General features: G+C 40.3%; 1 protein-coding gene across 2 annotated transcripts in view; it reads right to left on the reverse strand.

Moving 5' to 3' along the window:
- Positions 1 to 206: 206 nt before the first annotated feature.
- rtn3 (reticulon 3) overlaps positions 207 to 23,403 on the reverse strand; it is a 29,646-nt gene continuing 6,449 nt past the window's right edge. The window contains exons 2-9 of one of the 2 annotated variants that reach the window (XM_014988071.2): positions 22,256 to 22,303; positions 14,195 to 16,891; positions 7,835 to 8,042; positions 7,404 to 7,542; positions 5,231 to 5,300; positions 4,962 to 5,008; positions 3,465 to 3,523; positions 207 to 3,092 (exon numbers count right to left, since the gene is read on the reverse strand). In XM_014988071.2, coding sequence (XP_014843557.2) covers positions 3,044 to 3,092; positions 3,465 to 3,523; positions 4,962 to 5,008; positions 5,231 to 5,300; positions 7,404 to 7,542; positions 7,835 to 8,042; positions 14,195 to 16,891; positions 22,256 to 22,303 — 3,317 coding nt within the window. In that variant the 3' untranslated portion in view covers positions 207 to 3,043. The remainder of the gene's footprint in view (positions 3,093 to 3,464; positions 3,524 to 4,961; positions 5,009 to 5,230; positions 5,301 to 7,403; positions 7,543 to 7,834; positions 8,043 to 14,194; positions 16,892 to 22,255; positions 22,304 to 23,403) is intronic. The other variant, XM_014988074.2, reaches the window with a different exon arrangement.

Consider the following 23,403-nt stretch of genomic DNA (forward strand, 5'->3'; position numbering starts at 1 on the left):
AAACTTTTTGAAGATTAAAACACATGAATCCTCAGTCTGACAGGTAAACATTTATTTCTCAACTCATTTTAAGCAGCAGTATAAATGTGAATGTGGCTTTTCATAATTCCAGCTTTAGAAATAAAAATCTTCAGTCCTCTTTCCGACTGGACACATTTGAGAAGATAAAGAATCCAAAGAGGTGAACAGATCCACAAAGAGCCGCAGACCTTTGAGTTGATTTTATTAATTATTTCACTTTGACATAGTACAGAGACCACAAACATTTTTGCAGTTTTCTTTTTCTTTTTTTTTATTCCTGCAACATCTGTCCAAAAGCTTCATAAACTGGAACCAAAGTCATAGCTGCTACAAAACCAAGCAGTTAGTTCACAAAGTCCAAATACCAATTAGAGCTCAAGCCAAACGAGTCAGGAAGCAGAGTTCAGATCATTCCTGTCACTCTCTCCCATCACATAAACACACAAACAGGAAAAGGAGGGGAAAAAACATGCTATGAGAAATGATATTGAATTTCCTCTGCATCATATTCTACGCACTAAAGAACTACACTCACTTTGTGATGTTTACCCTGGCAGCGCCATGACACCAGCCACTTTGCTTTTCTAGTTTTCACCTGGATCTCTAACAGCACAACATTCATATGAGCCAAGTGAATATTAATGGCTCAGCTAACATGGCCTCTCATGTCATCAAGCATGCAGATTTAATTTTCTGTTTAAAAATAAGACTTCTTGCAAGTTTCCTTCACTCCAGCTTTAACTTAAAACTGCTGATGACTGCCAGTTTATTATGAAATCCTTGATTGGAGGTTTCCTGGAGAACCCAGCATTAATATTCATAGGCACTAACTTTAGCAATAAAGACTGAAAAGATTTCCATTTTTATTTAATATTTTTATTGGCCATCCACTTTTAATCCATCCACTAGAACTAAAGTAAAAAAATCTGAACAGCCAGACGTGAGAATTATTATTTTGTTCGGTAGTCTTAATTTCTTAATCTTACATCCATAAAAGAAACACATGGTAAATATGTTCTGGAAGCTAAATAATTTTCTAAAAAACGAAACAAAACAAAAAAAGTAACTTTATCTCTGATGACATTCAGTGTGCCTCCTGTGGGACAGAAGTGGCAGACATGAAGCGGCCGGGTCGGTGAACTCTGACCTGTGCAGGTGAATCACACAGAGGTCATGCATAGGAGGGAGAGAGTTCAGCAGCCGTGTCCATTCAGTATGCAGGGAGACATGCAGACAGGACAGAACAGCTACAGCTACAGGTGTGGTGTCGACTCACTATTCACACTTCTGTCCCTTAACGCAACATAACAGTTGGACTGCAGGGCCAACACGTCACTATGGTTTTAAATCAGGTTCAGAAAACACCACGGAAACAATCACAAGTAGTAACCTTATTAAACAAAAGTCAGGATCAACAATATATTACAGGCTATATAGGGGAAGGGTGAAAACCTGTTCCAGCTTACACTATGACATGCACCGAGGCTGTCAAAAAACCCAAAAACAGAAGAGTTCTACAATAACCATTTCAGAAAGTGTTCCTATCATCTCCAGCTACTTTACTTAAAATGGCAACTTCTAATATAACAACCCTGAACTCATCTTACTTCCTCCTTGGTCAGAGGAACATTGTATGGAGTGTAAAATGTGTCAACATTATAATCTCTGCTGCTGAAGAATAGATTAAAAAAGAGGAAAAAATTAGAGAAACGATCACAGCACAAACTTTTATTTTCACTTTTACATTCAATTTTAATTTCAGCCATTATTTTCCAGATGACCTTCCACCTTTGGCCTGTTGTCTAAAATTAAACTAAACAGCTTTGAAATTATTCATAATTCTTTTTTTTGCCAAGACAATTCAAACCATTCACATTTTACACTCAACACAACAGCAATCTGAGAAACCATGTGGGGATTAAAAGTTGAACACATCAGTGTGCCGCTTAACCTATCAGCTTGATTCTATAGGGGAGGACTCAAAGAACTACTGGTTAAAAAGAAGAAGCTCAGTAACACCTAACAGAAGTCTCACTAAGCAGTTATCGAGCTGGAGGGGAGTTCAAGCAGCCATCCTAGAGTTTATACAGGTAGCACTTCTAAGTAGTCATAATTAGAATCAAAATATACAAGTGAAAACAAGAGCCGAACACTTAGAGGACTGAACAGGTGCAAAAACAGTCAAGACTACTATGATTGTAGGGGAGGGGGAGGATCGGGGTCTTCCTTCAATATAAAAGCTTGGCTGATGTGTTCCATGGAGCAGAGAGCCTGTCGCTTCTCAGGGTTATTTACAAGAACAGACGTTTTCAGAAAAAAGCTTCTGAACATGATGAACTAGACCAAATTATCACAGCTGGTTCGGAGGGGAGAGGCTACCTCCACCTGCCCAGGCGTCAGGGGGGGAGAAAATCAGTGCATTGCAGAAGGTCCAAACACTGCCTGTGACTGAAAAACAAACGGAAGAGTCGATCAGGAGGAGCAGAGCCAATCCCAGCTCCTGAAATGAATTCGTACAGAATGTAACAATGAGTAAAAGGTACGGTGAGCCTGGCCACAGCTCCATGGAGCCTGGCTGTGTGACCAGCCGGACGCTCCTGCAGGGAAGCGTGTGCTTCCTGGGCAGACGGGTGTTGCTCGGAGGCAGCGCCCCGTCCGCCCTGATGCTCTGTACGTGGTGGAACCAGGTCATAGATTCAGTCTAGTTCACTCAGGCCGGCCTTCCCTCTGCAGCTGGGAATGCTGCAGTGTCACATGACCTGCTCATAAGCACTGTGCCTCATGGCTCTGCAGGCACGCCTCTGATTTTATGTTTGCAAGTTAAGCTGCGCAGTAGTTTTACGTTGAACATTGAGTAGCTCTGAGATTTTCTATCTAGCACGGTTCAGTGTGTGTGCGTGTGTGTGTGTGTGTTGGGTGGGGGTGGAGGTGAACAGGTCTGGGTTACTGGGGAGGAGCTGGGTGAGATGAAGGGTTGGTTTTTCCAGAGTGATGGAGATGAGGATGAAGATGACATGTGGGATCATTCAGTTTTGCTGCGTTTCATAGCTCCCGGAAGTTTCTCTTGCAGTCTAGGAAAGGAAAGCAGAACAAGAATTACTCCAGATCAGACATCAATAATGCATTACACTGGAAATACATGCTAAGCTAGCTGAACCCTATGAGATAAGCCGATTGCTGATCTCCCAAAATTAAGGAAATCCGGGCGGATTTATTGGTCAGTATATCTTACATCTTTCTTACAGTGACAAACTGGGAAAACGTCAAAGTCTACTGTAAAAATCTTGATGTCTACACAGGAAGCAAAGCTAGGCCTCCAGAGGTCAGTTTTGTTTTCCTGAATGTGTCTTCATCTGATTCCTGATGTGAGTGACATGTCATCGACATGGACAGAGAGTACAGCAATAGGTTCTAATATAAATAAATGGTTTCCTTTCACTTACTTTGCAATTGTGTTGTTGACTTGGGTACGCACAAGATCGATGTAATGATCAATCTGGGTCTGCAAGGGAAAAGAACCTTAAGTTTTTTTATTTACTTTATTAAAAAGACAAACAACAAACAGTAAAACATGAGATACTTCCACATGTAACTGTTAAGAGTTCATCTAGGTTTTCTGAAGTGAGATTCTGTAAAGTACAGGCCTAGATCTAATCTTCCCTACTAGTTGCTAATCAAGTGTGTGAGTATCTGTACAGTAATAACCAGTTTGAAGAGTTTCAGTCAGTTTCATAGCACTGAAACAGAACCTGTGAAAGTTCCAAATGATATTCTCTTAGCCTCACATAGTGGACTTGTGTCTGTTCTGATTTTGCTAGATCTGAGTGTTGCTTTTGACACAGTTGATCACAATATTCTCCTGAACATGTAGGTCTGAAGGGAAGAGCACTAGGCTGGTTTAAATCTCATCTGTCCCACAGGTCCCAGTTTGTTCATGTGAGTGACAAATCTTCACACTCCAGGTTACTGGTGGAGTACCTCAGGGCTCTGTGCTTAGATCAGTTCAGGTTCAATTCATAAATACATGGCATCGGTCCTTGCTTGTAGTACTACACATAGTTCCAATAATAATTATATATTTTATTTTATTTAAAAGGCACACAAGGCGACCTCACAAAAATTATATATATATATATATATATATATATATATATATATATATATATATATATATATATATATATATAGACACACACACACACACACACACACACACACACACACACAAAAATAAAAAGAAAGTGTTGATCAATCCAAGTAGAAATGCTTTTTTTAACAGCAGAGCGTTCCACCAGGATTTAAAGAGTGACAGCGTGTCGGAGTGCTTTGCGGTGAGTGGGGAATGTGGAAGTTTATTCTAAATGGAACCATGTGTTGAACCAGGTCAACGTCCCACTAAATTTGACTCATTGTGCTAACATATTTCTACTACAGCTGACTTCATAGAACCTCACTTTAAATACTTCTGATGAACCCTTAAACAGGTGTCCTGTGCTGCCAGGTTTAATTGCTTTGAATACTGAGAAGTAACTAAAAAAGATGAGATCTCTAACAGGGGTTTCTATGGATCTAAAAGTTGCCGGGTGGTAGCACTCCAGGACTGGACCTAAGCACTCCTGACTAACCCTAGCTCATCATAGACTGACTGTGGCTGATGTTTTTATCCCAAGCTGACCAATAAATAGCCAGCAACAGCAAATACAAGCTAGAGCTCATTTTCTGTGATGTATGTGGCGTTTCTGTGCAGATGCTAATGCCCATGCGCTCTGACTCCAGAATGACATCATGTTCTCAGTAGCTGGACTGGGTCCACAGCTAGAGGGATGGAGAAAGCCTTCAGTGTCCGATGGAGGCTGAGAGTCATCCAGTGAGCTCACTGCTAACGCGTCTATCTGCTCTCAGCTGACATGACTGTAGTTCGGCTTTAGGGTGGGGCTGACCTTGTTCTTCTCGTAGACTGGAGGTACGGCAAAGAGCAGGATATCCGCTGGAGAACAGAGGGAGAGTTCAGCACGAAGACAATGATTGCTGTTAAACATCGTTCACCTTACAATGATCTAAAACATTATATGTACATTATAATGGGAATACAGTTAACAATGTGTATGCATAAATGCAAGGCCTTAAAGAGAATCAGACCAAGCTCTTAAATTAAACTAATTATTGGTCATTGTGATGAGGGAACAGGAAAGGTTTCCATAGCGCTTACCCAGGATGAGGATGGTGATTCCATTAAAAACTGCTCCAACATAAGTCAACATCCACATGACCACAGCCAGCTGTTAACAACAAAAAAAAAAACAAATGAGAAATGAAACATTTAGGAATCACTTTCATGTCACCTGAAGTCAGAAGCTCCTTTCCTCTCACAGCAGATTTCATTTCACAGATGTCGCCTGCTGCTCTCTCATGCTGTTCCAGGCCTTTACAAAACCATCACACAGACACGTTTTACACTAGATGTAAGCTGAATGAATGTAAGCCACTGGTTCCACACCTCCACACACCCAGCACCGGCTGCCGCTGCACCTGTCTGGGAGCCACAGCTGGACTGATTCCATGACTTGTTTGGACAAAGTCTGGGATGATTTGCCAGTATGAACAAAACAAAACATGAGTGGCTGTTCACTTACAGCCATGTTGTGTGAGTAAAAAAGCCAAACACGTCTAGCTGGCTTTAAAGGGATTCTTATCATACGCTCAAATTAATAAACATAATCTGAGTGAGAAGGACGTTTACCACAGAAAATAATGTTTAATCTCCTTTAATTACTTCCACTAACTCATTAGCAGGTATGACAAAGTAACTTGAAACAGGATGTTATACAATGATGATGGAAATGTTTATTTCACATGAAAGAAAAGAAAATGTAATCAAAGGCCAGCTTTCCTCTGCCAGTCAGGCAGACCATGTTAGCTGGGAGGAGTGTGGGATGTGTCAGATACCTGAACTGAATCACCTGAAGGTGAGAGTGCCTCTCCCAACAGACCGATTCTGGTTTACAAAGCCGATCTGCTCATCAACTGAGGTGGGGCTGGGAATGTGGATAAACCAGTGATTCATCAGTTTCACCTACTGAGTGTCTGCTAGACCCTGCTTGGCTTAAAGCAGAGTAAGATTGATACAAAATGTAGATATTGATTTGCACAGTTCACACAGATCGTAGTGTCTCAGAGGGTAAAGGTCACAGAGAAAGTTAGTAGTAGTAATACCATCATCCAGTTTGCTAATGTCATGCAGCCCTCCTTTAAAGTGTGCATTCACTGAAGCCAAAGGTTGTTCTGTGTTTCAGGTGTTACAGTTTGAATTTACAAAACTTGACTAAAATATACTGTACAGTACAAGAATGTGCACATTTTTCTTATTTTCCAGATCTTTCTAAACAATTAGTTAAGTTTCAGTTTATTGAATGTGGTGTACTAAAATAATAAAATATACAAAGAAAAAAATAACAGTAATGTGTATTTACATGTTATAACTATGTTTCCATTACAAATGTGCAGAAGAGGACTAAATATTCTCAGAATGTCGAAAATATGATTTTGCAATTGTGGTGTTTGCATTAAATAGGACATGTTAAATCAAGTTAATGTGTTAATGGTCATGATAAGTCATTAAAATCCCTGGTGGAGGCAAATGTACCTCAAACGTGTTTGAAGTACATTAAAACTTGAGCCATGGAGCTGTTGCTCATCATCTATCAGCCAATCAGAGGAGACGTCGGCACCTTATTGAGGCTTACACTGATGATCCCGTGGACCTGGGTGTGGCTACGTATGCGGTATGTTGTGGAAATTGTAGACAGTGATTTCACAGCAGAGCAAAACGTTTTATGGAGAAATGTCTGTTTCTTTTTGAAGTTGCTGTGTTTCCATTAAGCAAATTTAATTTTGCAAGTTACCAAACAAGATCTAGCAAAAAATAAATAAATAAATAAATAAATAAATAATAATAATAATAATAATTTGGTGCTTATTAAAGGAATTTGTGGAATAGTTTCATTCAGCTTAGGATCTGGACACTAACACTACTCAGGAAAAATATATTGCTCACATTGTAAAACTGGAAACATAAAAGAGCTAAAGTGTGCATCTCCACATCACTGTAACACCAACAGTCATAGTCACATTGTCATGCAACATAAATCACAGCTCAACTGAAACCTGTTATCCGCCATCGTAACAGTCATCCTCGTCTTTGGAGATTTCGTTTTTGACGCAGAACTTATTCCAGTAACATGAACTCTTGCTGAGTAACTATAAAAAGACTGCCCCTGTGAGACTGGCCTTGATGAGACAGGAGGGAAATGGATGTCTAAAAAATGAAAGGGAAACAGACAGAACCCAGGATGACAGTGGGCAGTAGAGCTGCTGCTGCTCACCTTTAGAGAATCCACAAGGTCCTCAACCAAAAACAGGCGGCTCATCTGCTTCAGGGCTCGGTTGATGTGGGTCAGACTGGTGTCCACGTGCTTGCGGAACGTCTCAGGAGGAATGCTGACATCCTTCTCTATCAGCTCTCTGCGGAAAAATTGGGAGGAGGAAAGAAAATGAGACCACAGAATGAGGCTGAGTGTTCAAGCAGAAAAGCAACAGATATCCAGAAATAACCAGCCAGTGGTGGAAAGGGTTTACACATGTTGGCACGTTTAGCCCAAAAGCCTCGAACACAACTACTAAACAAGGCATATTTTGATGAACATGTTGGTAGAGGTTCGCTGCCTCTAATGACTAGAGGCAGCGAATATGAGAAAATCGAGAAAATCTCAACAGAAGATCGTCTAGAACAAACCATGACAGGTTTTGGTCTTACTTGAATGGGTGTCCCTCAGTAGACTTCTGCACAGCCTGGACCACAGACTTGTAGATGCGAAAGGTGATGGTGACACAGAGCAGGGCGAGCAGCAGGTAGGAAACCACGCTGATGACGCTGAAGGCTGCCAGCGAGAGCAGCAGAAGCAGGGACAGGCCGAACACCACACCCGACTTCTTGGGGTCCCGCCAGTGGATCAGGTCATTAACTGTAGGACAGTAACAGGTGGGGAGGGGCAGGGAGGGGCGTTAAAGACTTTATGGTGTGACCTACTGGCCTAAAACTAAATATTACAGAAGGGCTGTCCTGATCTGCCCTAAAACATCACATTGGGATCTTGATAAACACATTTTTTCTAAATTCAATATCAACTGCCTGAAAAGTCCACACCCGTTTATATACTGTGTGATTATGTGCAAACCCTGTGAGAAATGCAGCCCCATTAGGTACGACCAAGGTTTGAAACTCAAACTGTATGTAAGAATACCCTTAAATTACCCTAAACATAGAGCTACACTGACCTCAACACAACTAGTAAACAAGGCATATTGTTTAGTAGACGTTTGTTTATATCACCCTAAACACACCTCTACATTACTCTAATCTAACTGCTACATTACCCTTATTATTATTATTATTTTGGCCTTACCCATGTGGTTATGTTGATCTCATAAATCAGAATTTTCTCTAACAATCCAAGTGTTTTTCACCCCACATGTTGTTCTGAGTGAAGAAGCTGTATTTGCTGCTGTTCCTCCAGTCTGTGTCACATGACCTGCCCTGACCCCCATGTAAACTATGTAACGGCTACATTCCGCTAATTCAATTCTTTAAATTGAGTATGCACAGAATTACCTAGATTCACACTGAAATGTTACAACCAGATGTGAGAGTCATATCAAAACATAAAGCAGGGATGTTGGTGTTAGCACAGCAACAATATTGCCAACAGAAGCAATAAGTGAGTTTATTGAAAACTGTAGGTGTGTGTTTTAAGTGATAAATCTTTAGAAAAAGAAATATTTAGCTGTGAATGCTTCAGGCGATGTGTTGTCAGAGATGGAGCAGAATACTGAAGCTGCTCTCTACTGAGTTCGGACAGACAGCCTCTCAGTACCAATATGTAACCCTGATGAGGTGTAATGGTTTATTTCATTGGGGGTTGTTATAAGCAAATCTTCAATACGTAGAAAAGAATGTCTGGTTTTCACATCCCTAATATTTTGGTACTGTTCAGTTCAAATTCTCAACAATGGGCTCTTTGCACCTCAGCTTCCGCGTTCGGGGTAAAGCGGCTCGATTGTTTCCGATCCAATACAAATATCATTTACATTAGGTGCTTGCAGGGCTTGGCCAAGGTTTGTACATCGATCCGAAGCCCCAACAAGTCAGCTGGAGAAAGGTTTTAAGATGTTCGCCTCGTTATACATTCACTGACACGAAGGTGAGTTTTACTTAAACTTTGTGGCTAACATTAACGTTAGCTTATGCTAGTAGGCAATATTCTCGGACATTGTTCTTGTAAAATGTGCTATTTAAGTATCTAAACATTCTAACGGACAATGTATTTATCTTATTTTCAAGTATATTATGTGTGTTTATTGTCGTTAGTGTCACAGACTAACGGGGAGGTTAAGGTTCGGGCTTTTTACTTCCGAAGCCTGACGGAGCTCAACAAGCCTCATAGCTTGACAGTAGCGCAGCTCTGGTGTCAGAGATCTGGTTCAGCTGTTCAGGTTCAGAGTTGCTGCTTTTAGAAAAATATGACCGTGTTGCTTCATGTCTCCGTGTTATTTCGTTTTATTACCTTTGCATGTTTCTTGTGAAGAGCTCAGATAGGACGGTGTTTACAGCAGTATGTACAGGCGGATCAGTTGCTCGGCTGTCTGGCTCTGGTCTGCTCTCTTGTTCCCATAAACTCTTTCAGGCTGAATATTGAAGTGATTCCATGGAAATAACTCAGGGAGGCTCCTTTATTTACCATCCGTATCCCCGGTAGTTTTAGGCTGATCCGGAGTGAAGTGAAGGCTGCAAACTTTGCTGTGCGGCGTTAGCTGGTAGCAACAGATATTTACAAGCCATCTTCTTAATTCGGGAACGCTTGGAAATTAACGAAAACTTAAAAGCCCATTATATTAGGAAGACAACAATGCTAATAGTATTGTTTTTTTGCATCTGAAATACGACTTAGTCTTTTCTACCAGTCATGGTAACTCAAAGCGGAAAAAAGTGAGCCGCATTAGCTCCTGGAGATGTGACGTCAACGCCTTAGGTGCAAAGAGCCCATAGGAGGGATTGTGTTCATGTAAGACCATTCAGAAAAACGAACTTGAACTGTCATTTTGCTGCTTAAATTTCCCCACTTGAGACAATAAAGGTTATCTGAATTTCTCCGCATTCTATTCTAACAACTCTCCACCTGTGAAAGGGGTGGCCATGTTTGAACCAGAGGTAAGTACACTCTGTATGACAAATACTGGCATCAGCAGGGACAATAAAACATGACCATGCTCCAAAAACATCATCTGCCGCCCAGAACAGCTAAGGAACATTGTGTTGATGTCCGAGTTTAGAATAGAAGAGACTTTATTGATCACCAATGGGAAATTGCTTATTCACTGACAAGCTACTCCATCAAAGGTGCTAAATATTAATAATACAAATATAGCCATAAGAGATCAAGTTTATAAAATATGCAGTAGTTAATAGATGAGACTATAGCTCAGTATTTCCTGCTCTTTTTTTAGTTGAACCAAATAAAGAAGCTCCTTTATGAGCTTTTATGTTGCCTGTGTTTTTAAGGTTTTTGACGAGGTCTAAAGGCTAAAACCAAAACGTGATCAGCTGGTAACTTTAGCCTCAGAGAAGAGGAGCTGCTAATAATCATTTTATTAATGTGATTTTAATCCCAATGATTATCCTAGAATGTGAAGAACTTCAGACTGAATTAACCTCTTGAAAAAACTAAAATTTACTTTTACTAACAAAAAAAAGGTCACGTTTACATTTTGTTGGGGAACAACAGTGAAAAGGTTTTCTTCAGCCAGTACTGTAGGGGTTATGGGTCTCCTCCCAGCATGCTCTGCTCTGTGTACCCACAGGGAAACAGTCCGGGTTCTATGGTCTTTATTCTTCTTTCCCTCTCACCCTCACTGTACTCTGCTGAGACACAGCGGCCTACTTTCACAGAGTTAGAGAAACTCACATAAACATTGCTGCGGCCCTCCGTGCAATGAAAACGGAGCCAAAATCAACCACATACACAACAGTAAAACTGATCATCTCTCTGCCACCCACTGCCAATAGTGACTGCAGGTTTGCTTTTGCAGCATTTTTGAAATTCACTCAATTCAAAGTTGTAAAATTTGTATTAATGGAATCGATTGCTTGTTGGATGGAGATTAGATAGCAGATAGTTTGTAGTGATGCAACAATCAATCAGACTGAACTGTTCTGATCTTAAAGCGGCTCTGGATCACTTCACTTCTTTGCCATTTTATGTTCCGATTTCACAACAATCATTTCATGATGCATTTACTGTTTCCATTATAAACCTATAGACAAACCCTTTCCTACCAAATAGAGTTGGGAGACATGGCCCATAAAAATCTGCGCAATATGTACTTTTTTGTACTGACTGGTTTCAATTCTTCTTCCAGGTCTTCATCTTGCTCTGTTTTGTGATAACATTGAGAGCAGTGAACTGAACCGTTATTGGTTAATGCAGTTATCGCCTGTAAAAATTGATATAATCAAATCCTTCAACTATATCAATGACAACATAAAACCCAGCACTAGCACTAGAAGCTGCTGTTCCTCTACAAAACCTCTAAACCAAGACGAACAAAAAACCTGAAACTCGGCTACAGATAACATTTCCTTTATCTACTGCTCCCGGACTGCAGACGGCCCCACCCACAGATGCATGCTGGGTCAGCTCTTGGGTTCCATGTGTCGTCCCCTGAATATGTCAGGATTACCGTCTGCATACCAGCCGGTGTGTGTGTGTGTGTGTGTGAATGTAGAAAGAATGAGTATGACATTTCCTACCGTCAAATATTTTGTGTGAAAACTGGACTGATCTGAGTAACCATAGAAACAAATGCATCTCAAACCGCTCTCACGCTGATTAAACAGACATGCAGCAAACAAGATCCAACTAAAGGAGCTGGCAGCATCCATCACCTTAGATGGCATCTTGTTGAAACCCAAGTATAAAATGATGGCACCAAAATAACTTTGCACCAGGGCGGCTGCAAGCTGCGCTCTTCACTTTGATTTTCTGCATCGTGTGTCCGCTCTAAGTGTGCTGTGGCCAGAAACCTGACCTGGGGATTGACTGTTCTGTGTGACGTTCAGGGCTCTGGACAAACACTGGGCCACCGTATTTAAGCCCTAACTCGCCGTCTGGTGGGGAACCACTGACTAGCTCAAAGGACAGAGGGCAGGGGAGGGTCACCGGCTCAACTTTCTGAGGATCACATGCAGCCTTGAACTAAGGTTGCTTGCAAGTTATGCTGTCAGTCATATCAGCCTTTCTAATTTAAATATTTGTGTGGATATTGATTTAATAATGAATACAAAAGAAAATACACACGCTTTTCTAAAGTCTAGGCGAGTAAGTGTGTACTACTCTGAGTAAGTTTAGTATTAGGAGTAAATTTTGTTTTTTGATTGGTCTCTTGTTATGAGGAATAAGCTTTTCTTTTTAGATAGAATAATTACACGTTACTAAAAGTACTAAAATTGTCAACTGCATTCCTGCACTGTTGTCTTTGGAGCTGCACAAGTACAGTCATGATGGGATACCCAACAGTCTGGGTCCTGTTCATGCTAGCTTGTTAGATGTTCAGGGAATATGCTGCCAATTAAACAGCTTCAATAAAAAGATTTTTATTATTATTACTATCTCCAATAGGTTTTCATCAAAATGAATACTTACAACATTTACTGTTTAGTTAACCATTACAGTAAATGTTTGTTGCATTTATACACACACACGCACACACACACACACAAAACAAATTTTTAACTCAACTGCAAATGTTCAATATGAAACAGTCTCAGAGTATAATGTTTCATGTCAAAATTTATGGAGCAATTTCTCTGCCACAATTTGGGAGCACACATTTTCGGAAAGCAGGATTTCATGTCTTGTCTTTCTTCTCAAAACTTGTAGTGCTTGTAGTCAAAACTTCTGTTTTCTTTCAAATACTCACTGTGCTTCCGCAAACTTTTATTCTTGCGCCGTAAATTTCTCTTTGGTCTGAGATTTGCAAACCTCTTCCCTAGCTGGCGAATCATTTTCTGCTCACACTTGGAACAAAAACGTACCGTCACCTGGCAACCTCTCAGCCAATAGAATGAAAGAGTTATACTGGCAAATGCACCCAGTATAATCCTTTCATTCTATTAGCTGACAGGTTGCCAGGCTAGGTGCTCTTTTGTTCCAAGCGATAGATCTACAGCATCTATCCATTACCAGCGGCGTCCTTGAATTCGGACACGACTCATTGGCAAGCAGAGAGGTTTACAAGTTAAGATTTGCTCTGAGCAGAGACAAGTTTTGAGCACAAGGAGAAAGATTTGAGAAAGCACACTGAATACACAGTGAATTGAGTAGAAGCACAAGTATTAAAAGTTTTAAGAACAAAAGACATGAAATCCTGCTTTCAGACTGAAAATGTGTGCCCTCAAATTATGGCAGAAAAATTTCCCCATCAACACCCAGGTGATACAGCCAAATGCACTGGAACTACACTTAAGAGTAAATAAATAAATACATTAAATTAAAATGTTTCTTCACTGCAAAGTCTGTCAGTTTAATCACTCATAGTGTTTATCTTGTCAACATACTAATGCACAAATTCAGATTTAGTCATCAAGTGCACAACTGATAAAATGTGGTAAGAAAAACAAGCCAATCAGGCATATTCCCTAATGAAAAAATTATGTTTTACAAAAAATAAAAAATAAAAATTGGATAAAAAATTAACTCAACATGAGTGTACTGGAGAGCTTCTACATGTAGGCTTTATTTATTTATTTATTTTTGGACAACCAGAGCTATTTCAACATTTTCTGTTTACAGTTTTAAAACAGAGCTTTGAGTTTCCCCTTTAATAATCAGTATATAATCGGAAAACCTGCATCTCTCCCAATAATTTTCATTCTGCGCAGTATGCTGAAGATTATTGCACTTATCTTTACAAGTCCTGATCGAACATTCTAAGTCTATATGTGAGAGTGTGGGTCTGTCCATGCATGTGTTAAACTAAGCAGAGAATTCCTGTTTGAGCGTCCCGCTGAGGGAAGTGCATGAGGTTAGCAGGCCTACTGCCCAGAGGGAAGGAATGTTACCTGATAAGTGGGTTAGTATTGCTGTCAAGACATGCTCTGCAAGATGGTAGGCTTCAGCTACCCATTCGTCTATAGCTTCCACATCACTGGAATATGTGCTTTCAGACGCACGGTTGGTTTGGGAACAAGAGGGTTTGGAGTCTGATGGCTGCGCAGGGCTAAAATCTGACTTTGGCTGACTCTTCTCCGAGACTTTATGCTGAGGATTCACCGTCTCCTCCTTTTCCTCTTGGCTGTTGCCCAGATCTTTGAGAGCACTGATTGTAAGGTGTTCTTGTTCAAAATCCATCGCCATGCTTGGAGAAGTCTTGGGGAGAGGAGAAGTCTTGTGGGGCTCAAGCTCCTGGTGGACACTGTCAGCTTCCTCATCCTGCTTTGATTTCAAACACTCTCTCATGAACTCCACAAAGCTATCCTCAGAAGGTGGGCTGCTACTGTCAGTTCTGTCGGGACTTATTTTCATCTCATTTATGTTGTGACCCGTTTCAGGGCTATGCTGAATGTGTGAAGCTGGTTTCTGAGATGAGAGTATGTTGTCATTTTCCACATTTTCTGAATTAGTGGTCTTCATAATGACCTGTTCAGCAATGCTGCTTACAGTCTCACTTTGGAAACAGGAGTATGGGTTTTCAGGATAATCTTCTAAAGATGGCTGACTATCGGATTTGGGGATGTCGTCACCATTCAGTGAAATGGCGCTGTCCAGATCCTGTTTGTCTTCAGCATCATCATTCTGAGCTGGATCAGACAGAAAACGTTCCTTTGCATTGTTGAACTTCTTATCAGTGTGATCCAGGGAAGAGCTGATATCAAAGTCATAATCAAACGACTGTCTGTCATAAATGTCATCTTGCATGAAGCTGGACATAGGAGGAGGAGTGGGTTTTATGTAAGCCTCTTCTGCTGTTGAACTGCGATTTTCACTGACTGCAGGCTCATTGTAAGGAGCTGATTCTCGTGACGACGGATCAGTCACTGGGGGTTTGAACAGAATTTCCTGGGTTTCATCTGACCAATCATCATCATTGTCTGGAAAATCCACTTCTTCATTTTCAACAACAAATGGGGACTTTTCATTGCAAATTTCATTTGACATGGTCTGGGACTGGTCAGGTTGCTGGTCTGCTGAGTCCATTGGATTGGGACAGACCTCTGATTTTAAGGCAGATGTCTTATCGTCTTTTTCAGAGCTAGAGTTGAGGATCTTGTGTTTTGGGGAGTATTCAGACTCAGAGTCCACAGGTGAGGAAGGAGGCGAATAGCCTTCCATGAACTCCGTTTCTAACGGGCGTGCTCTGGGGCCTGTGTTTTCACCACTCTGTGGATCTGGTTCAGAGGTGCTTGGGGGTCCCGTGTCTGGGCCTTTTACTACCTCATAGTCATCATCATCTTCCTCTGCCTCAGGTTCCATCTCCTCTTCACTATAATTGGGCTCGTCAGTCTCAATCACATTTATGGTTGGAACCTGCATTAGCCTTCTCTCAAGCCTTAGTGGAGGAGTCTCTTTCTCCTCAGTGGACAGATCAGCAGTGGTGCAGGGAGGGGTTGTGGTGTCATCATTAGAACTTTGATCCAAAGACTGAGATGGAGCAGACTCACATTCAGCTATATGATCTTCAATTACCGTATCATCGGATTCTCCTGAACTGTCACCTTCATTTGCTTCTGGTTGTTCAAGTTCGCCAGTCCAAATTGCTTTCTTCTCATCAGAAACATTCTGATGAACAGCAGGGCAAACTGGGGGGGATGACGGAGGAGATGTGGAACCAAACTCTGCAGGAGGTGCAGGCGAAGCTGTAATCACCAAATCTAGATTAGATGGATCATTCACACTTGATTTTTCTTGATGATCCCACATGTAAGCTGTTGGCAAAAAGTTAACATCAAACTCTTCAACCTCTGTTTTTTTGGGTTCCCCATCAAGCTGATCTTTTTGTTTCGGACCTTCAACAGGATGATCCATGAAAGCATCAGGAACACCAGCAAAGGCAGCAGGCATATCTCTGTCGATCCCCTTCACTGAGACTGTGTTAGTGCTTTTAATTAAACCAACAGTATCAAAATCTGGTACTGGAGGTAAGTGTGTCTTCATCCACTGCTCTGTCTCTTCAAAGTCAACAACTTGCTTCAGGTCTCCCAGGATTTCAAATGGTGAATCTGGTGACTCCTGATCAGCAGAATGTTCTGTTTTCTGAGGTGTCTGTATAATCTTTTCAGGAGGAAGTTTGGGAACTCCAGCTGGAGATTTGGGACCCTCAACTGCAGATTTGAGGGACTCTGCTGTAGATATGGTGCCTTCAGTGAGAGATCTGGACCCCTCGTGTGTAGATTTTGCCCGTGTGGTGGGAGATTGGGGCCCCTCGGTTGCAGACTTGGGTCCATCAGGTGCAGCTTTAGAGCCTTCTGTGGAAAATTTGGGCCCCTCGGGTGCAGATTTCTCATGATGTCGGTCCCTGAAATGAGTAAAAGTTCCATTGCCTCTAAAATCAGGTTCTTTCTTTTTGGCTGCAAGAGCTTCTAGTGCCTTAATACGTTCTGAAACGGGAGACACCTTTATTGGAGAATCCTGTTGTCCATCTGTTGGAGATGTGTCACTACTGTAATTACTGGGTGAGAATGAGCCTGGTTGGGAAGAAAAGCGTAGCGATGTAGCTACAGCTTCAGTGGACTTGTCAGAACTCGGGACCCCTCGCTTATCTGCATCGTTATGAACAGGTGGTAGTGAAAAGGACAAAAGTGGGGAGATTGAGTCACTACCACTAAGCTTCCATGCACTTGTATTATTACTAATAGGCTATGCCTTAAGGTAGCAGCCCAAGCATTCATGCATTGCATCATGAAAATGTAAAATAAAATAAAAAAGTCATAGTGATGGGTTTTTCAATCTTGCATGCTTCTCTTAACTACTTAGAATCTAAACTAAGCATCATGGAGCAGTCAATCTGGAAACTTATCTGATCTGTCCAGAGCAAAAGAAGGCAAAGGAAATAAATCTCACTAATGAACAGTGTAGCTATGATGACTGTGCAATTATTTGCAGCAAATGTATGTAGCTAGATACAGTACATAGTTGCAGGCTGAAACAGTTTCTTTTTGACTGTGTTTTGACTTTTGTTTAGCTTTGTAGTTAAAACAGAATGTCTGTAAAAACAGAAGCTTTACTCAGACATCCTCTGCCAAACAGGGACTCAAATCTTTAGGAGTGGCATGGATTATCTCATTAACAGTTATTTTATTATGTTTAACCTTTTAATCCATTTGCAAATATTAAATCCGCGTACACTCATACATAACGTGTCAGAACATCCTGTCCAAGTCCAGACTAATGTGTAGATTTTATTCATGACTGCTCTGGTGCAAAATGTTGCATTTCTGCTGAATGTACACAGTGCAAACCATTTAGCAACATGACTAGATTCTAAGAGACGATCAGTGAAATCTGTCCAGTCAGCCATTTCAAAGAAATCCCTGTAAGCATGTTTGTGTTCATGAGTTGGTTTGTGGAACCGAATTCACAACTTTCAACCAGCCCAATTTTTAAACTACTTCATCCTCAGGTTAAAGTTAGTGGAAGTGACAAATGTGTGTTTTTTACACGTATAAAACCCCCTCAGTTTATTGTTGGCTGACATTATATATAAACTACAATTAGCTAAAAAGCAAAAAAGAAGAATGTTGGCCAACAATAGCATGCTGATTAGGGGTGCACCAATTTATTGACCAGCTAATTTATCTGTGCCAATTTCCTTAATTTTGGGGAATCAGTGATTGGCTGATACTTACATGTGAAGAGGATCTTATTCTCTGATCTTATCTACCTCAGAAAAGGTCTAAAAATCAACCACTGTCCTCTTCTGCTCCACTGTGAGAGAGGTTTGACTGACAAACCCACCCACCAGGTCATGTCTGCACATAATAGTCACCCCGCTGTTATCAACTCAGCAACTTTCTTGCTATACTTAGCAACATTTCAGGCAAGGAAAATGGTATCAGCCAAAACTGGAACTGGCAGGTTAGGCTTTTCACAGACTGGTAATCTGCAATTGGCCAATAAACTGCAACTGATGCACCCCCAATGTAGATTAATAATAACTCAGTCCATTCAGTAAGTTGACTTTAGTTTTTATGTTGAAATTATAAAGTTCCCATATGATGGGAACTTAAAATCAGCTAAAAAGCTAAAAAGCTGATAATAGCTAAAATAATAATGGCACCATTAATATTTGGTTAACAGGCTACCTGGTTGAATCTAGCCTGTTAACTAACATCAACTTACTCTATTCAGTATGTTAGCTTTAATGTTTAAGTCAAATTTTAGCTAAAATGATATTGTTAGTAAAAATTCTCATTTTAATTCATTGGCTGACAATAACTAGTTAGCTAACAACTGCAGTCCATGTATAATTCTAACAACAATCTACATTTAAAAGTCTGTAAAACTGCCTTTAGCAAATAATCATTGATGTCCAGGTATTGGAACAGAAGTTGAAGCTGTACCTAAGTAGTACCTAACACAAACTGGCCACTGTTTTCTTTCCTCACTGGGAAAGTCACTTATCTAGTGGCTATTTACAACAAAACAAAATCAGCTCCAGATGATGATATAAAGGTTCAATTTATATCCTAAACCTTATCCAATTAAATATCCACTATTGATAATCCATCAAATGTATTGTAATACAGATCAATCAAATACAATCAAATGTAAATTACTGTTGAATTTTATGCAATTGTAATATAATACAGCCATGTTCAGTCCATTATATTGTGCCAAATAGTAAAAAAGGAAACTTCATTTCTTCATATCATGTTTTACCAACATCAGCCCAAGTCAGATGGGATAAACAGAAAGTCAGCGATTGATTTGCTAAGCTGGCTGCTCCTTAGCTTTCAGATATAGGTCATCTTTACATTTTTCCATTTGCTTTCCTGAGGAAACCATCATACGGGAACAGTGCACTAGTTATATACAAAAAGGTTGAACATGTTTGGGACCATATTAGCAGACCAGAATTAGAAATAAACCAGGTCAAATTGCCATGACAAAATATATTTACCAAACGGAGGAACTGTTTTGTAAAAATAAAGCATGTAGCACAATAAGCAATGCTAAGGAGATTTGGGGTCCTTGGTTTGTAACATTTATATGTGGCTTGCCATTTTCTTTCTAATAACTTGTTGACCAATTGTACAACACAAACAACTTTTAACTGTGTATGTGCAGACATGGAGCACAACTGACTGCTTCACTTTGTCTTGAATTGGACCGCCACCTCCTCTGCTTCACAATACAATGCCTTGTTCAAACTAGGCCACAAGCACAGACTTTCCATCTGACCAACAGTGTTGTAGTCTTTGGCTCTGTACTTGTAAACACATTCCCAGTTAGTGCTGTGACAATACATTCACAGCACTACAGCTATTCAACCAATGATAGTAATGACGACGATGATGGTAATAATAAATCAGGATTTTCTTCAGAAACAAGGTTGAGCAGAATCACTCAGTAATTGGGCACATTAACAATCTGACTAGTTCATCAACTGTAAGCATGTTTAAGAGAAAGCCTTTATCTAACTCCAGATTATCCTCCTCCAACATGCACAAAAATATTTACATCTCCATTTGTGGTACACCAATCAATTGGTCAATGATAAAAATCAGCCAATACTGATAAGCTTATATCTAGAGAAAACTCGGGTTACTTCAGCTTATCGGTGGCCTATGTTTAAAAAGAAGTTTAAACTGTTGGAACTGTGATGAAACATTTCAGCGGTTTGGTTTTTTGAAGTGAGGTTCTGTGACGTCATTGCCAGTAACAGTCCCTGGCCTGTAGAAGAAATACATAATGTCATCTTCAGCTTTTAGGGAGTGAAATAAATGTCGAGAGCTGGGAGCTAACAAGCTAGTCAAACATATTCAGTGAGTTTTAGCCGAATTTAGTTTAAAAATAAAAAGCTCAAAAAGAAAGTCTTCACATTAACAGTAGCAGAAACAATTTCACTGCTAGATCGACCACTAATCAGTTTGTTCAGGTTCTGCCAAGAGCAACATAAACCTTTGAACTTTGCATCAGCTGTGCTGCAGCACTGAAGATGGTATGCTCTGGTACTTTCAAGGTGTCAAGTCAGCAGTGGGTCTCCTTAGCTTGTCAACTCCAACTACTCTGAAGTTTATGCCAATTTTCTAAGCTAGTTAAGGGAGCTATTACTGATTTCTTCAGAAGACATAAACTTACTAAAAACAAACAAACAAAAAGAAACAGAATCAGGATCAACCCTTTCAAACCATGACATGACTTAATACCACTGCCTGTATGCCAAAAGATATTTGTAAAGAAAATGTTGCGAACTAGACAAACACTTTCCGTTATGCAGCATTACTTTTTGGGCAGGACACAAACCCAGATCCCATGATGCAGTGCATAATACCAAAGTGTTACTCAAAAATGGAACAAAGTTTTAGTTATTCCTAATTTTTCTCAAAGAATTCCATTTTTTCTAAATGTTAGATTAAATGATTACTGACCAATATACATTTCTGCTAGTGATTGTGACCAAACTGACTTTACAAAAGCTACAATGTGTTGAAACATTGCAGCTACATCCCTGAGAGGACCTGGTGAAGTTGACCGACTGCAAGTTGTCCCATCTACTTGTTTTGATGTTGCTTTACCCATATTTTCCTTGAAAATATCAAAATAGGTTGTTTGATATTAAAACTGACCCGTTTAGATTTGGCTATATGACTAGTTTACATTGTTATTGCCAAGCCACATAATCATCTCAAAACATTATTTCTGAAATACTTCTTGGTTTTTTAAATCAGTTAAATTCAACAAGATGGTGCCTTTCTAGAGTGCTATCCACAGCTTTACTGTGGCTTAAAAAACATGGCAGCTCTAGAATGGCAACAATCCACAGGTCAAAAAGAGGCTGTAAAAAAATAAAGCAGAACTGTACAAAGAAAACCTACTTTGTATGTTTTATGGTTTAAGACATGCACAAACCCTACTGAGCCATAAGCAACTACGAGGATGCAACATGAGTGAGGAGCAACAGGCAATGGAAGGCCCAGACCACTAGGTGGTGGATGATATCTCCAGTGCCACTCGTCCTCTGGAGACACAGCTGATGCTGGGGGCGGGGGATTCAGATACTAGGGCAGCTGGAAGGTAGAACCAACCTCCCGGGACACAAACCTGATCTACTTTTGGGTTTCTGCACACAATGTGAACTTGAACTTCTCTGCTTTCTTAAAATAAGGTAGCAATCTTGGGATTATCCTGAACTTGCAGTCAGTGATGCTGACCTAAATAATGCCTGCTAGCAGCTGGTAAACTGTAATGGATTAGGCTCCTGGCATCACAAGAAGCCAAGTTTTCCAGGTGTAATGCTCAGGGTCTAAAGACTGGAGATGGGTGAGCTAAAGTAAATGGAGAGCCATCAGTTGGACACAGAAGGTAATGACTGTGTGACTGCTGCTGGTTTGAAAAAAATTGTTTAAAGACATGTTATAAAGATAACGTTGTTTAACAGACATAAATGTCTTTAAAGGCTTTTTGGTAGAGCTACTGCAGCTCAGGACACAGCCATGCATAGATGCACATCTTGCAAGCCTAAAAATAAACGGCCAATGAAACCTGTCAAAGGTCGAGCTGGCTGTTTTGGGCACTAGCCAGGAAGGTTACATATCTGGTTGCAACAGAGGAGAGACGTTGCAAAAATGACTAGAACTGCAAGTCCCTGAAAAGTTGGAGAAACATTGCTATCTGGTCAACTAGAGTTAAGCGTCAGCAGTGCTGGAAACGTATGTGGAAAACCAGAAAGAGGGGCTGGTAAGGAGTAGCTGAGATAGGGAAGCAGCTGTGACCAGGGCGGGAGCCACTATTTTTAACCAACTACTTTGGGGCATTTTTATACACAGCCTTGCGAGCAGGAGAGGGGCACTAGATAGAAGGATGGAGAGCAGTAAAGCAACAGGCCAGCAAAAAAAAACAAAAAGAAAAACAATATCGAGGAATAGAGCAGGTGAGCAGCATTAAAGAATCCATACACTTGCCTTGAGGAGACTGAATGAGAGATACAGGCGAAGAGGAAAGAAAGGAATCTGAAAAGATGGGAAAAAAAGGACAGAAGAATGATCATACTAGAAGAAAAGAACTTCTTGCTGCTGAAACCCATCCAAATAAAGACATTCAAATCAAGAGGGAGAAGTTAACTTATTCAATGTTTACTAAATACTCTAGAACTTAAATCTAAGAGTGAAAAAGAGTAATGTTAAACAAAAAACCATCCATGCATTTGTTTCTTATCTAGAGCTGTAAATGCAAAAACCAACCCAGTAAATATAAGATAAGGACAAAACCAACTGCTCTTCTTTTACAGTTTGCATCACTACTACAACACGCAAGGCAACTTTCCTGGAGAAAGTCAGAATGTTGGTGGAATTCTGAGGTTTTTACATGATATCTGAGGTGAAAAGAAATTAAAATGAAAGGAAATAAGAATATAGCCATTTTTTCCTTAAGACAAACAAGGAAAAAGTTTACAAAGCATTAGATCCAAAGCTGCAAAAACAGGAGATGCATAATGACAGATGGAAAAGCTGGAATCATGTTGAGGAGGAAAGGGAAGACAATCTTCAATAAATCTGACAATATCTAATGGATAAAATCTATAGTTTTCAATTCTGGTGAATATCGTTAGAGATCATGAAAACTACCAGCTGATGGATACTGTTATCCAACGACAAGACATTATCCAGACTCTAAATATTACTGAGGCAGCAAATTCAGCACTTTGTTTTAACACCATGCTTTTTTGCATAAAACTGTTCAATAAAGAAACCATGTGGACCATCCTCAGGAAGAAGTCCAACACCACACCTCCTGTCAATATAAAAAGGAAGCCATTAGGTTTGTAGAACTCTCCTGAAGCCTGGCAACTGTGGGAACTTTTCTCCTAAAAGACAGGGTGTGGTGTTGCCCATCGTGTTGCTCAGCTCAAGTGGGAGTTAGCACAGGCTGGGCAGGTTAAGCCTGGAGCAACAACATTCCTTCAATTAAATTCAGCAAACCACACCTTCACTTTCTACCCACAATGCAATGTGTCAACCTTATCTATATGTGAGAGGCAAAGCAAAGACAGGCACAACCCCATTAATTATGTTTGAACCACTTCTTGCTCGTGGTGTGTTCACAGTTTACA

Source organism: Poecilia mexicana, unplaced genomic scaffold (assembly GCF_051168715.1).
Source record: "Poecilia mexicana isolate PSO_F unplaced genomic scaffold, ASM5116871v1 scaffold_18, whole genome shotgun sequence".
NCBI classification, from domain to species: Eukaryota; Metazoa; Chordata; class Actinopteri; order Cyprinodontiformes; family Poeciliidae; genus Poecilia; species Poecilia mexicana.